The sequence below is a fragment of the Lepidochelys kempii genome, chromosome 6 (genome assembly GCF_965140265.1).
Source record: "Lepidochelys kempii isolate rLepKem1 chromosome 6, rLepKem1.hap2, whole genome shotgun sequence".
In the NCBI taxonomy this organism is placed as follows: domain Eukaryota; kingdom Metazoa; phylum Chordata; order Testudines; family Cheloniidae; genus Lepidochelys; species Lepidochelys kempii.
The window spans coordinates 36,448,078-36,464,055 of NC_133261.1; the positions used below are offsets into that span (position 1 = coordinate 36,448,078).

The following is a 15,978-nucleotide window of genomic DNA, read 5'->3' on the forward strand; positions in this document are numbered from 1 at the left end:
CTTCCCCTGCTTCTCTAGGAGCGTGGGGGGAGTCAGTGTGCCTACATCCTGGGATTGCCTCTAATCTGGTTTTGTGTAGGAGATGGATTAGTAAACAGGGAGCATGTGAAGCTGTCAAAAGGTGCACAATAAAGAATTTATCACATAGCTCTGTGATTTAACACTTGTTTCTGAAATTATCTCATGGCTATGACCTCTACACATGTGATTATATGTTTACTACATACACACAAACAAACATACAAAGATAAATGAACTGCAAACATAAAACAGCAACTGTCCTCATGAAAAGGAACCATTTTAAGCTGGATTTTCTAAGGTTCTTTCAACACTTCAGTTGAAACTATGTAGCAGCAAATGCCTTAAAGCATGTTTAAGATACAACAGAATCTGCTGCAACATGACTGTTTTCACATGGTTTCAACTTCAGTGTAAAAAAAAAAAACACTTTACATGTGTGGGTGTTCCCCACAATGTATTTATTTAAAACTCAACTGTATTTATTTCCATTTTTTATAACTGGGTAAAAATTGGAAAGGGAGTTTCCTCAGATACTGAACATGTTTGTCTGTAAAATAGCGATCTTTAACATTTTAAGAAGGCCTAGCTCAAATAAATCCAGTTAGAAAGTTAACTGCTACTAACTCTTCTTTCTTCTGTCTACAATATCACATCAGCATTTTTCCTAGTGTTGTAATATATGAATGCTTTGCCTTTTAAGGCATTTAAACAATGATATCACCTAAATTATTAAACTTGTGCAGAAACACATGCATTTTTGTACTTGCACACACTTGACCTAACTGCAAATTACACGTCCATGACTGTAGCATAGTTACACCCACTCATTTTTCCCTACAGAGCACATATATACCTGCACCCAGATTAAATTTAGCATAAGCATCTATTTCAATGTGTGACTGTCTCACTATGTGAATTCTCATTCATTTCTCAAATTAGTCATGCAGATGCCATGCAATTCAACTGCGTTAGCCCAAGGACAAAAATGAGTACCCCGTATAACATTCGGCATCAAAGCCTCCTTCTTTGATACCTAACAAATGACACTGTCTGGGAGGGTAAGCAGCAGAGTTAAAATCTGCTTATAAATGATAAAAATATGCAGAGATGAGTAAAGCTAACTCGTCCTATCTACATACTCTCCTTTTAAAAGTTCTTTCTACAAGCAAGAACACGCAGTTGGTTGTCTTCGCAAAAAGAAAAGGAGTACTTGTGGCACCTTAGAGACTAACCAATTTATTTGAGCATGAGCTTTCGTGAGCTACAGCTTATGCTCAAATAAATTGGTTAGTCTCCAAGGTGCTACAAGTACTCCTTTTCTTTTTGCGAATACAGACTAACACAGCTGCTACTCTGAAACCAGTTGGTTGTCTTGCAACTTTCCTAACATTAAACTGCTTTATATTGCTTCAGTAATCATTTACTTTATTTATTTATTTATTTATATAACAGATGCCAGTCCCACAGATTTAGAGGGTCAAATTTTAACGCAAGTAATTCCTGTGGGAGTAACTCCACTGACGCTAATAACATATTTACACAAGTGTAACAGCAGCATTTGATCAAAGGTACCCAATACACATGTAAATAAGATTTCTGTTTTTTATACTGCAAGATAGCCATGTGGTCACATCATTTTTTTTAAAAAGGAAAGAAACGAATATAAATTACAGAGACACACATAAACACACCTGTCATCATCCAGAATTTAAAAACAAAAAAACAAAAAAACCCCAGCAAAGATAGTTGAATGAAATTTTCTAACATTATCTACTTCTTAGATTATTCTTCTTCCAGCAACTAAAAACAACATGGCAAAGAGCTGCAGAAGACCAGCTGAAAAATCTGGGGCACAGCTGGGAACCACTGAAAGACTTGCAAGAAGCAGATAGGAGTGGAGGAGGAGCTTCGTCACTGCCCTAAACGGCAGAGGTGTAATAGGAACAGGATGATAGAAATATTAAAATGTAATTTCATTTTTAAAGAAATTTTAAAGTGTACAAAATGCAATATATTCCTTTGCAATGGCATGAAGCTCTCTTTGACTTTGGTTTATGTGGGTGCAGACTACATCCTTCTTTTCAAAACTGGAGGCCATGATTCAACAAAGCACTTAAGTATGTGCTTAAATCTACCTCTATTCAACAAAGCAGTTGCATGTCCATAAAGCTTAAGCACATGCTTCAGTGATTTGCTGAACTGAGTTCTTACTGGACCAATGTAAATTTCCTATTTTTAAGATTGGCACACAGTAGCTCTGTATTATGTTTTATTTTGAAAGCTTTAAAATTTCTTAACACAGAAAACAAACAAAATATGCATTTGTCATAGTCAGAGACAAAGGCAAAGCACACTGGAATTTTGCTAGGCAGTGTGTTGATGATCTGCTGATGCTGAGGTGTTATAAGTAAGATGAGAGATTTCAGATGCATAATTAGGGTAGAAGACGGTCCAATACATCTACTATATAAAATATCCACTTGATAGAACATCTTAGCAGAGGTCTGTGTCATTCATTCCTCGGAGATTTCATGGTCTTTTTTAGGCCCAGAAAACACATAATTTATTGTACAGATAGAGAAATTCTACTCTTAACTCAAACCCTTTTGACTTCAACTGGTTTCCACAGAGTGTAAGTCCTGGTTGAATTTGGTCCAGTATATCTGCTATATAAATGTGCTAAATGTACATTAAAAAACACCAGAGTATACATAAAAGTAGAAACAATTTAAATAAACTTTCCAATCACATTTACACATAGCTCAATGCCATAATGATACTGTATAATGTCCAAACCCTTTTCTAGCACAGACTGGTACAATCTTTTAAACAACGAACATACTCAAGGTGGTGACAAAGCTTCAGTATTGATGGACTAGGAGATGGATGATGAACTGTTAAAAGTTAAGATACAGTGTTAAAACAAATAAATTTGTGCTAATTAGTAAAATTACGATGGCAACAAAAGCTGAAAATGAAAGTTGAGTTAGGGTCACCAACTTTCCTGAGTGGCTCTCCAAACGATCTTGGAATAGTTCCTTTCGCTCAGTAAAGTGTAAACTTATTACATACAATTCTTTACATATTGGTCCCTCATTTAAAACTGGACTGGGCAAGACAAAAGGAAAAATATTATTGGTAACACGAGATGACCTAACAGACATTTTCAAACTCAAAGTATTAGGACCCTCTTATGAAATAGGCATAGGTCTTTCCCATCTTTAAATTTCGGTTAGTTTGTTTCATAAAATACCAAAAACAAGAATGGAAAAGAGACTTGTTAGGTCAGCTAGTTCATTCCCCGCACAAAGCACAATTATTCACTGCAGTATATATTTTCTGACCAAGTTATTTAGATCAGTGCTACTCAAAGTGGTGGTCCGCAGACCAGTGTCAGTCCACGAGCCATCAGCTGCTGGTCTGCGCACATATTGGAAAAAGAAATTGCCGCCCCCCCCCCCCCATCAGATAGCTTGAGAAGCACTGATTTAGATAGTCTACAAAACATTGAATTTGAGGCTTAACTCAGATCTTCACATTTCTTTTTGCACAGAAAGAATTAAACCTAGTAAAATTCTGCAGGTATTACTTTTGGGCACAGTTTCAATTATCAGTATATGAAAGACGGCACACAGAACCAATTTGGGCAGAGTCCCTATTTACATTGTCCATGTGTACTAAAATTCTGTAACATAGCCAAGAAAAAGTTAGTTTTAGTTTATGTACAAAATAAAGTACAAAGATAAGGAAAACATTATGGACAGGAGGGGAAGTATGGGTATATTCCTTTCCCTCTAACCAACAGTCTAATTCATACTATTTGCTAAAGATATAATATAAAATTGAGTTCGATCAAGTATATACATAAAACTAGGTTATCATCATCCTTACTTCTCATCAGTTTTCCTGTCTATAGTCCTATCCTTTTTATCTTTTATCTCCTTCACACATTGTGATAGAATTTTCTGTTGCATAGTTATTGACAGTTTCTTCCAAGATTAATGCTGCCCTCAAGATAGTTACCAGGACAGGTTAAAACAGCGTAATCTTATCCTTTCCCTTCAAAGAACTGTCAGTGTTGCTTCTTCACTGCTGACATGTTACACTAGCTCAAGAACTGAAAAAACAATATTGTTCCCAAACCTGAGTTTCCTGGATGATGTACCAAAGACGTCACCTCTAGCTCTAACTCTTCAATCTTAATGAGTTTCACATTTTTAATTTACCAAGTTTGGACGGCAATCAGAATTCAGCTGATCTTTAAAGCTGTTTAAACTGTTGTCCTTAATTCAACCTCTGAATAGCTGGTTTTTATAGTTTATTTTGGAAGTTCAAACTTTAAACGGTTTGGCTTAATGGATCACTTGGAAAAAAAAAAAAAGAACATTTTGTTCAAGCACTAAATAGGCTTTCCTCCAGAAAAATAATATTTGGAGCATGAATATGTGAAAATACCTCAATTATTATTGTATATTTTAATTGAAATCTGTGTATTTAGTAGAGAGTTCTAGTGTGCCTTTAAATCTGTTTGTTGACTGTAATGGTTTAACTAAAATTCCAAATATAATTAGAAATCAGACAGCTCAATTGTTTAGTCTGAAATATTTATTTACTTAAAAATAAGGAAACTTTTGGTGTGATAAATAGTACCCAAGTGTTACAATCTCAATTTCCTGAGACAAAATTAGATATAGCCCTACCATTTGGCTCAGTAACAGAATAATTTGAACTGGAAAGGTTGTCTATTCCCTCTCTTTGTACTGAGGCATGAGGGTGACTTAAGACAGGATTTGTTTAGGAATAATTAAGGTATTTTCAGTGCAGAGGCAAGTATGACAAAGAAGTCCTTGCCATTTGTTCAGACAACAAAAATAAAATTAAAAAGATGAGACCTCTTCCAGTGCAATCATTCTAAACTGATGCATGGATGTTCAGCCTTAACCTTGTTAAGGAAGAAGAAACAGCAGTCACACACCTAAAGAGTAGGGTTGTCACCCTTCAGGATTGGCCTGGAGTCTTCAGGAATTAAAGATTATGTCATGTGATGAAATCTCCAGGAATACATCCAACCAAAATTGGCAACCCTACTAAAGAGCACTGTAGAAATTCAAAATTTCTCCATAATCATCAACCTCAAAGACACTTGACTGAAGACTCAAGAAGGTTGTATCTCTACATTTTCAATCAGCTACCATAACTATCCCAAATTTGTATTGACCAGGAGGATGGCTTTGCGGTTCCCATTCTTAATTGTTAACAAATAAAGACAAATTTCTTCTGATGCTGCATTAGTAGAGTTATCAGCCTGTAATCTGGCAATTTCCTTCAAAACTCCTCCTTCAATTGCTTTTGTGAATTTTATGCCTCTGTTGAACCCCTTGTGCAAAGCATGTGCTGTGTTTTTTGATCAAAGCCATGATCCATCAATGTGCTCAGTGTTCAAGATAAAAGGTCAGGAAAGATACTGATAAGCATATATACAAAAGCATATTTTTAATAAGAAAATTGGCTAATTACTTGAACTTTTCCTCTTAACTTATCTTACAGATTGTCTCTACTGTCCAGGTAGAAACAACATTGTTTCTTTAGAAACAATTCAAAAACGAAAACTCAAAGCCTTTCGAATTTCCAAGCAATTAATGGTTTTTGGAGGAAAAAAATATTCTAGTACTACTCAACCTAAATTTAAAACACTACTAAAAATAATCCCCATTTTCTTCGGTACCTTAACATTATATTACACTATGAGAAACATTTTTAACTCAAATGTCTAGGCTTGTATTTCAGTGGATCATACAATACGGATTAGGAAACTGAACTGCATTTCAGTGATTTGGGATTATTAGAAGTGACTCAAAGCAACCACTTAAAGAATAGCCATGGGGAAAAGGCAGTGCTCCAAAATAATTAAAAAAAAACAACTAAAACCAATGTATTTTTCAAAAAGATGTGTCTCTACAAAACATACCTACATCAAATCATTTTAAAAAAATGCAGTCTTGGTTACTTCTCACAAACAAAATGTATTTTTCCCCAAAACAATATATTTATTTTCTCTTCCAATGAGTAGGTGACAATGGGAAATAATATAATATAAATCAAAGCAATGGAGTAAACAAAAGCAAAAAGTTACACTATATTGCATTTATGCATCTCCAGGTTTATCATCATGTAACATTAAAGAAGACCACAGAAAGACTTTGCAATATTATTCTTGTACTTTGTGCATCTGTCACTAAAATTAACTCTGATTAATTTGTGTGGCTGTCTGTAGGTATCTCATTGGCCTATTATGTTAAAAAAACTGACAAAAATAACTATAATGTGTTCGAAGAAGAGTGACTGTGCCAAGCCTAGTTTATTTTTGCATTTTATTTATTTCTAAATACTATCAACTGAATTTTCCTTTGTTGAGCAACAGTGATATTTTAAAACAGAAACATACCTTTTTTACTTGGGTTAAAAAAAAACAGAAACCAGTACTATTTCCCATTATTCTTCATTAATTAAGCAGAAAATTACATAGAAATGCTTCATAGTAAATAAAATTTCTTCCAGTAGAACTCTTTAAATGTCAACTAACCTTTCATCAAACAATTAAAATTATCACCACTTAGTTTACCAAAACTGGTGTGTTAAAGTAAAAATGAAGTATATGGATTGTACTTTATTATTATTATTAGGTATACATCAAAAGGCGAGCCAGAATATATTGTTTGTTGACGTAAGGCCAAATCCTGGTTTCATGGTCAAATTTAAAAAGAAAAGGCACTGCCTGTGGGGACAAATCAGAGGACTGTGGGGAGGGAAAGGGGAGGAACCTTCCCTTCCTCCAATACACAAATAGAAGCAGGAGCATCCATAAAGCTATGTCATGGCCACTATTAAAGTATGAAAAGGTGCAACAAACCCAGCCTTCTCTCTCCCCTGTATGTAGGGCTTTGGATGTGTCTGTGTCTATGGCTGTGCGTGTGTCTGTGTTTTAAAGTGTTTTAGCAATCCTTGTCTTTTTCTCCTGAAAGCCTGACCGAAGTCTCACTAATTTTCCTCAGTAAAATTTAAATATTATACTTCATATTATATAAACTTTTTGGAACGGCAACTGCTTCTTCTTGAAAGTTTGTCTAGCACTGACCATAATGTATCCCAATCCTGACTGTGGCCTCTGGGTGCTACAGCAACATTAGATAGTAAAAAGCATAAATACCTCCATCTCTTAAATGCCAACTTAAAGATCAGAAGCCTGAAGATGCCTATAATAACCAAGATATGAGTTAACATGCCTTTCTCTTTCAATGGATTCCCAAGTATGGTTGTGCAACAGGTGTTCCAGTAAAAAGCCAATTACTTCTCATTTATCTCAGCCTTCAGAATAGGTAATCTTTTTCAAGCTTAGCTCTTCTAATATGTCATTGTCATATGCCTAACTTTTGCTTCCTTTATACATACACTTTTGTACTTATACAGCACTTTTCACACACAGATGTTTACAAAACTGAGTAAGCAATATTCTGTATTCCAGATGGGGGAAACTTATGCACAAAAAAGTTAAGCACCTCACCAAAGATCACATAGGAAATTAATGGGACAGTTGGGAAAATACTCAGTTCCCCTGATTTGTAGCCTTTTTGCTCAAGCCTCTATACAAATGCTCAACGTTCTATTCACTATTTCTTTCATTTAAATACTTCATTTAATAGGCTAGTGAAGAGGGGACTATATTACATCACAATAAAAAGAACTGAGTATCAGCTTTTCTTTTAGGGTTTTTTCCAAAACATACAAAAATAATTAGTTCCACACATACTCACTTAGAAAAGATTAGAGCTGTCATCCACCCTAGTTACATCAACAAATCCTTAAAATGTTCAGAACCCCACATTATGTCATATTGCAACATCACATTGTGAGAGACAAGCTTTCCCTATCAAACAAATTTATACAAGCAACAAACATAAGAGACATTTTCAAGAGTTTCACTGTTACAAAAATCAGTCTACCTTGTAATTCCCAAATTACAAGATCAAGCTACTCTGCCTAGTATCAACAGGCAAAACACTTTTCATTCTAACCTAAACACAATATTCCTAAATCCATAACTATTTACCTAATTCATCCAGCCTACTCTTTTTCCATGACTGTCACAATTCCAGGGCTAAATGCACCTCTGACCCCGGCATAGTTTATGTTTAGAGGTCTCCGGCCTCAAGCCATCACCTCTCTGTGAGCAGGCATTTGCATCCCCCTTCTTCCAGACCAGGGATTTAGGCTTGCAGTCCCCCTGAAATTCACTGTGACTATCTCAACAGGTCTCATATGACCTCAATATCGAGAACCTGCTATTCTGTTCTCTCCCAAGCCTATGACAGTGGTTAGCAGATTTCACAAAGCACAGCACATTTATTTAGTACAAAAGCATTACAAAGAAAACATAATAAAACAAACATTCTACCTGGGTGCTAAGCTTACCAAGTGTCACCCATCTTCCACAGAGAGACACTGGCAGCTTCCAGGTGCTTCAAACCCTTCCAGCAGGTTTTTCGGCCTCTTGGGTTACAATCTCATGCCAGTTTCTGGATCATGATGAGGGACTCTGAGTCAGTTTGTCATGACCCATTATACTAAACACCCTTTATTTGTCTCTTTTGAGCCCTATCTGAACCCGTATATGCAATTCTCCTAGGGGATGGAACTGCTTTTGAATTGTTTACCTGTCCAGGGATTTGCAGGGATTCACCAATGATTTTGGCTGTTGGGGGAAGCTTGGTAACCTTCCCCCCATGGAGCTAAAATACATCCCTAGCTCACAAGGATACATATTACATTTAAAAGATACACATGCTTATGAATTATCCCTTTGCCTATAGCATCTGCACATCTCAATATAACAGACTTCTGAAGTTTCCACGCTTCTCTCATCTGTCACAGTTATGTCAATAACAATTCCTGCAATAAATGGAAAGGAAAATGTATTTGCTTGTCACTATTCCACAGTTCTTATCTAACCTCTTTTGGTCAAGACTTCCCTGAAATTATATTTTCACTCCTAGGTGTTTCATTCCAACAAGAATCTTGGATTGTCTAAGGATTTATTTAAAAAGAAAAAGATAAGAGGAGGAAAAAAAGTTGATCACTATGCAGAGTAAGTAGAAAGGCTATGGCTGAATACATATTCCTCCCTGCCTCAGCCACTCTCCACACCCAGAGATCACTGGAGCAGCTAAGGCAGGGGAGAGAGAAGAGGAGCAGAGTTAGCCAGAGTCAACATAGCTACATCAGCTAGCATCAACACACTCTGATCAGAGAAATAATGGAACAGCATCAAAATAGAAAAAAAAGACAAAGGGAAAGCAAAGATGAGAGGGGGGAGAAGAGAGAAATGGGAGAATTTCAGAAAGTAGAAAACAGTGGGAATGACTACAGAGGGAAGAAAAAAGTGGGAAGAGGAGAAGAAAAGCCCTACATCATTCCCCCCTTCATTACGTCAGATGAGAGAGAAAGAGCCCAATACTTTTCAGAAGTTACCTTGGTGAAGGGGAACCTCATGTTATCACCCTAACACACCAATGAAGTCCTCACCCCAAGAAGACAGCTCCAGGTAGAGAGAGAAAGTTGAAATAAAGCATTTTGTGAAGGGTGGAAGAATGCTGAGCTTCATAAAAGGCTTCCAAAAATTTGGAGAAGTTTTCAGACTTGCGGACATTTATCTAAACTCCAAATACCTTTTTGAGGTCCTGAATAAATAAGTTATCCATATTAAAATAACCCAAAATCACCAGCAGCACTCATGACCCTCCATCAGCTGACTACCTATTTAAATAATGGCCAAGACAGATTGCAGAATTGTCCCTAGAAAATTTTCAAATGTTGACAACTATAAAATCTGATTTACTTGAGAAGTCTTTTTTTCCACATGTATTGTGTTTGCAGATGGACTGTTTTTACTGTATTGTATTCTAATGAATTCAACACAATTTATGCTCAAGCCAAGTAATGGTTACACTAGATTCTTGGATCACATCTATGAAAATGTTTTTCTGACAGTGTGACTTTAACAAGACACAGAAAATATGTTCTCAGAGAATATCCTCTACTACATTCAAAATCAGTGAGTTATAGTTACACCATTGAAAGATACTTAAATTTGACACAATGCAGAAACAGACCATAGAGACTAAGTGCTCTTGAAGGAAAACATTTTCTTAGTTGTATTAACATGATCTCAAAAGCAGCATGTTACAATGGTGCCTGCTGTAGCTATATTGGTAAAATAAGGCATAGTCAATGGTGGGTCTTAAAAACTTGTGAATTGTCTTAGAAAATTAAATAAGTATTTGCAAAATTCAAGGTATTTCCTATAGTGAAATACATGGAAATATTGCAAACATCGAGGAAACTCTCTCTCTCTTCATCACAGGTAAGCTGATAAGTGTAAGGGCCACTGTTTCTGATAATGGAGAATTATACTGACATGGAATTAACCAAGTAACTAGAATACAGGGATATATATGCTCAGTTCTCTTAGCTACACAATTCCCTAAACTGATCAGCTACGAGTCTCTTACTTGCATAATCACTGAATTGTTATTTCTCAGTAACTGTACAGTGATTATGCAAATCTCACTACCTTGACTGACTACCCTCCATCTGCTCAGCCATTTGTACTCATACATTTCAAGTTCTAGATCAGTAAAGACAATTCCCCAGTCTATTCAGCCTAAGCAGGTAAACTCCTAAATGTATATGAGACAGAAAAGGAGAGAAGGGGAGAAAGAGAAAGGCAAAGAGTTTCTCTCACAATGGAAAAGAGAAAGTGTAATGTTGAAAGATAAGAGGGAGGGAAATTTAAACAACATAAAGCCAAGGAAAGTGTGGGCCCCTTACTGAATGAGGGAGGCAACCTAGTGACAGAGGATGTGGAAAAAGCTAATGTACTCAATGCTTTTTTTGCCTCTGTTTTCACTGACAAGGTCAGCTCCCAGACTGCTGCGCTGGGCATCACAAAATGGGGAAGAGATGGCCAGCCCTCTGTGGAGATAGAGGTGGTTAGGGACTATTTAGAAAAGCTGGACGTGCACAAGTCCATGGGGCCGGACGAGTTGCATCCAGGAGTGCTGAAGGAATTGGCGGCTGTGATTGCAGAGCCATTGGCCATTATCTTTGAAAACTCGTGGCGAACGGGGGAAGTCCCGGATGACTGGAAAAAGGCTAATGTAGTGCCAATCTTTAAAAAAGGGAAGGAGGAGGATCCAGGGAACTACAGGCCAGTCAGCCTCACCTCAGTCCCTGGAAAAATCATGGAGCAGGTCCTCAAAGAATCAATCCTGAAGCACTTGCATGAGAGGAAAGTGATCAGGAACAGCCAGCATGGATTCACCAAGGGAAGGTCATGCCTGACTAATCTAATTGCCTTTTATGATGAGATTACTGGTTCTGTGGATGAAGGAAAAGCAGTGGATGTATTGTTTCTTGACTTTAGCAAAGCTTTTGACACGGTCTCCCACAGTATTCTTGTCAGCAAGTTAAGGAAGTATGGGCTGGATGAATGCACTATAAGGTGGGTAGAAAGCTGGCTAGATTGTCGGGCTCAACAGGTAGTGATCAATGGCTCCATGTCTAGTTGGCAGCCGGTATCAAGTGGAGTGCCCCAAGGGTCGGTCCTGGAGCCGGTTTTGTTCAATATCTTCATAAATGATCTGGAGGATGGTGTGGATTGCACTCTCAGCAAATTTGCGGATGATACTAAACTGGGAGGAGTGGTAGATACGCTGGAGGGGAGGGATAGGATACAGAAGGACCTAGACAAATTGGAGGATTGGGCCAAAAGAAATCTGATGAGGTTCAACAAGGATAAGTGCAGGGTCCTGCACTTAGAATGGAAGAATCCAATGCACCGCTACAGACTAGGGACCGAATGGCTAGGCAGCAGTTCTGCGGAAAAGGACCTAGGAGTGACAGTGGACGAGAAGCTGGATATGAGTCAGCAGTGTGCCCTTGTTGCCAAGAAGGCCAATGGCATTTTGGGATGTATAAGTAGGGGCATAGTGAGCAGATCGAGGGACGTGATCGTTCCCCTCTATTCGACATTGGTGAGGCCTCATCTGGAGTACTGTGTCCAGTTTTGGGCCCCACACTACAAGAAGGATGTGGATAAATTGGAGAGAGTCCAGCGAAGGGCAACAAAAATGATTAGGGGTCTAGAACACATGACTTATGAGGAGAGGCTGAGGGAGCTGGGATTGTTTAGCCTGCAGAAGAGAAGAATGAGGGGGGTTTTGATAGCTGCTTTCAACTACCTGAAAGGGGGTTCCAAAGAGGATGGCTCTAGACTGTTCTCAATGGTAGCAGATGACAGAACGAGGAGTAATGGTCTCAAGTTGCAGTGGGGGAGGTTTAGATTGGATATTAGGAAAAACTTTTTCACTAAGAGGGTGGTGAAACACTGGAATGCGTTGCCTAGGGAGGTGGTGGAATCTCCTTCCTTAGAGGTTTTTAAGGTCAGGCTTGACAAAGCCCTGGCTGGGATGATTTAACTGGGAATTGGTCCTGCTTCGAGCAGGGGGTTGGACTAGATGACCTTCAGGGGTCCCTTCCAACCCTGATATTCTATGATTCTATGATTCTATATGTTTTTAATGTCGCCAACTGCAAAATTATACAGCCAGTCATACAGGACTGAGGACTGCATGCTAAAAGCGGTGGCTCTGAAAAGGACCTAGTGATCATGGTGAATAACCAGCTGAACAAGAGGTCCCAGTGCAATGCTACGGGTAATAGAGCGAACACAATCTTTGGATGTATAATCAGGGAAATATCAGGTTGGAGTAGGGAGGTAGCAAAACATCTGTATGGAGTATTGGTGAGATTATTATTGGATTACTAAATACAATTCCGGCATCCACTTTCTGAAAGAATGTTGAAAAATTAGAAAGGATTCAAGAATGATTTCATGCCTGGTAAATCTGCTTTACAGAGATAGATTTAAGAAGTGCACACTATTTACCTTATCAAAAAGAAAGTTAAGATGTGATTGATCACAGTCTATAAAGTACCTGCATGGGAAGAAGATTTCTTATAATAGAGTGATTTTGTCAACAAACGAATAACACGATCCAGAGCTGGAAGCTGAAGCTAGACAAATTCAGACTGGAAATAAGGCACAAATTTTTAACCATCAGGATAATTAGCTATTGGAACAATTTACCTTTGAATGTGGTGGATTCTCCGTCACTTGGAGTCTTTAAATAAAGACTTGGTGTCTGTCTAAAAGATATGTTCTAGCTCAAGAAAAAGTTTTAGACTTGATGGGGGGGGGGAAGGAATCTATGAAATGAAAAAGGAAGGAGGAGTAAGGGTGGAAGAAAGTACAAAAGAATTTAACCTTCTTGTTCCAAAAAAAATTGATCTTTTGACAACTCATTTCGTTTTTGTAGTTTCTTTTTTCGTTTAAAACGTAGATATATTTAATTAACGTTTTCATTATGACCATAACTGAGGATGGCTCCTGTTAACTTTCCATGACCTTCAGTCTCAGAGTTTATTCAGTCAAGATACAGTTATTACTTTATTTAGGAAACACACTCAAGATTTAATTAAACAAACTGATGGGGGGGGGTGGGAAACTTAACACTTTTCAACACGTGAATGGCTAGAACAGAGTTAGTACAATGTTAATGAAGTTAGCAGTTCAAAATTCCAAACAGATGTAGTACTACTTCATGGCTATTTTATAACTAATGCTGAGTTGAAAGAAAAGAGAGAAGACAACTTTGCTGCAACTGTCTGCTATGGATATTCCAGGAGATATGTATAGAGACAAAGAGAAAGTGATCTGGGGGGACATGTGGTGCTCATAATAGAGAAGAGACTGTAGTCCAAGAATCAGAGAAGAGACAGCAATTATACTACTATGCTAACAATCAATGCACAGAATGTCATTTGGATTGCTTTATCCGGGAAATTTTCAACACAATGAAAACAGCATAAAACCATTAATTTTAGACTTTTGCACACATGGAAAGATATTACAGACTTGCTTTTCTATGACTGAGCATTTTCATATTTATTTCAAATTTGGTTAGAAAGCTCATATTTCAGCCTATAATTTACTCTTCTAAAAGTTCTCATGATATAATATCGTTTTTATTCTGGTGAAGGGCTAGGGAGGGGAGGAAGGAGAGAGACTGCTTGGACAAATATATCCATTATTTTATCTCAAGCTATAGTTCATCTATTAAACTGCCTTAAGCACTTTATAGTGCACCAGCCTTAAATGTTATTGAATAGATACCAATGTTTCATACCATCATGACCGCAAAAAATTCTCTTTTCCATTCCACAACAAAATTCCATGGATAACTTGCTTTAAGTGTATGCTCTAGCTCCAACAAAATCATGACACATTTATCAAGTAATCTAACTCTCCATCTCCCTGTTCTTTCTGCCCCAAAAAAAACACACAAATACTTGCTTAATTGTCTATCTGTAGCTCCTAAAGCAACGTAGTATGTTTAACTCTGGATTTCATTTGCATGTATGTACTGAAATTTTAAATTAACATATAACTTCTATCAGAAGTAGATATTAAAGTGTAAAAAAAGTTTGTACTGGGAAGCACTATCACAAGACAAGTCATGCAGTTATACTGGATACCTGCATGACATATTTGTTCAGCCACCATAGCAATGCAGTCATAAAAATATCTTGCTAATACGTTTTTGTTACATATGTTACATTTTAGTAATAATTTGCTAATAAGGTGTCCCCGCACAGTTACCTTGTACATCCTAAATTTGAATTTTCATTACTCAATGAATCTCTTTCCATACATAAAAACTACAATATTCTGCAATGGTTAAAGATGAAAATTAAATTTATTCATATTTTCTTCAGCATATTAAACACACATTCATTTTACAAAAAAAGGACTGACATTTCTTCTTACACTTTTCAAACTATTTTTTAAAATAAATTTGTTTTTAACTTTCAAGCAACCATATTTAGAAATCATTTTTCTACTTCTTACATTTCAGTTACTTCTGTTAATGGAGAGGATAATTTTTTCCTGTACCTTCTGCTAGCCGAAAACGAACCTCAAAGACATTATCTACATCCCACTAACATGATCTTGTTCAATACCATGTCAGACTAGATGAATGTGCCCAGGGAACTACATTTTCAGGCTCCAGCTCTAAGAAGTTTATAAAATACAGAAGGTTAATATGAACTTACCAACTCTATTCCCTGTGGAAATGGAGTGTCATCCCAATCCTTCTGAGGAAACCTCTGAATTATTTTCCCCAAACCTTCTGCTGAGCCTGTAGAAAGACAAAAATCACAGCATGAAAGTTTCTCCCATTCAACAAATTTACTAACACCACCACTGTGGCTTATGCCGTGATAAATATCACAGTGTAAACTATTACATTTACACATCGAGACAGACAAATCCTACAGTGGTCTAAATGAAGCTTACAAGTGGATTTCTATTTTTATTAAAATAAAATACAATAGAGACCCTCATATAATCAAGAGCCAATTTCAAAATGGTCAATGACATTAAAATGTTATGGATTATAAAATTCTTTATAAAAATTTTGTAGCTCAAAAGTTTACTGGATTTGAATTAAAATGGCATTTTTGTTTTATCCAGGGCATAAATTACTAATGCACTCCAGTCTTCCTTGCCAGAACTCTTATTTCACTTCCTTCTATACCACAGTGAGATTAGAGACTCCTTAGGAAGCAGAATGTGTATTTCTTAGATGTAGGAATAATGAAAATGAAATAGGAGTAGTTTAATAATATAGCTATATCCATGGCTTACTTTCAATCCTAAAAATTATTTTTGCCTGGTCATATTACTACACTCCACAAGCATCTAACCACCAGAGAAATTCCATTCCCCAAGCATTTTGTACAACTGAAAAAGTCTCAGTTGGAGAGTCCATTGTTTTC

The 15,978-nt window shown here is 36.9% G+C and overlaps 1 protein-coding gene across 6 annotated transcripts in view; it reads right to left on the minus strand.

The window, feature by feature from the left end:
- SBF2 (SET binding factor 2) overlaps positions 1-15,978 on the minus strand; it is a 559,107-nt gene that overhangs the window by 440,054 nt on the left and 103,075 nt on the right. For all 6 annotated transcript variants that reach the window (XM_073347556.1, XM_073347555.1, XM_073347560.1 and 3 more), the window contains exon 2: positions 15,253-15,338. In XM_073347556.1, coding sequence (XP_073203657.1) covers positions 15,253-15,338 — 86 coding nt within the window. The remainder of the gene's footprint in view (positions 1-15,252; positions 15,339-15,978) is intronic.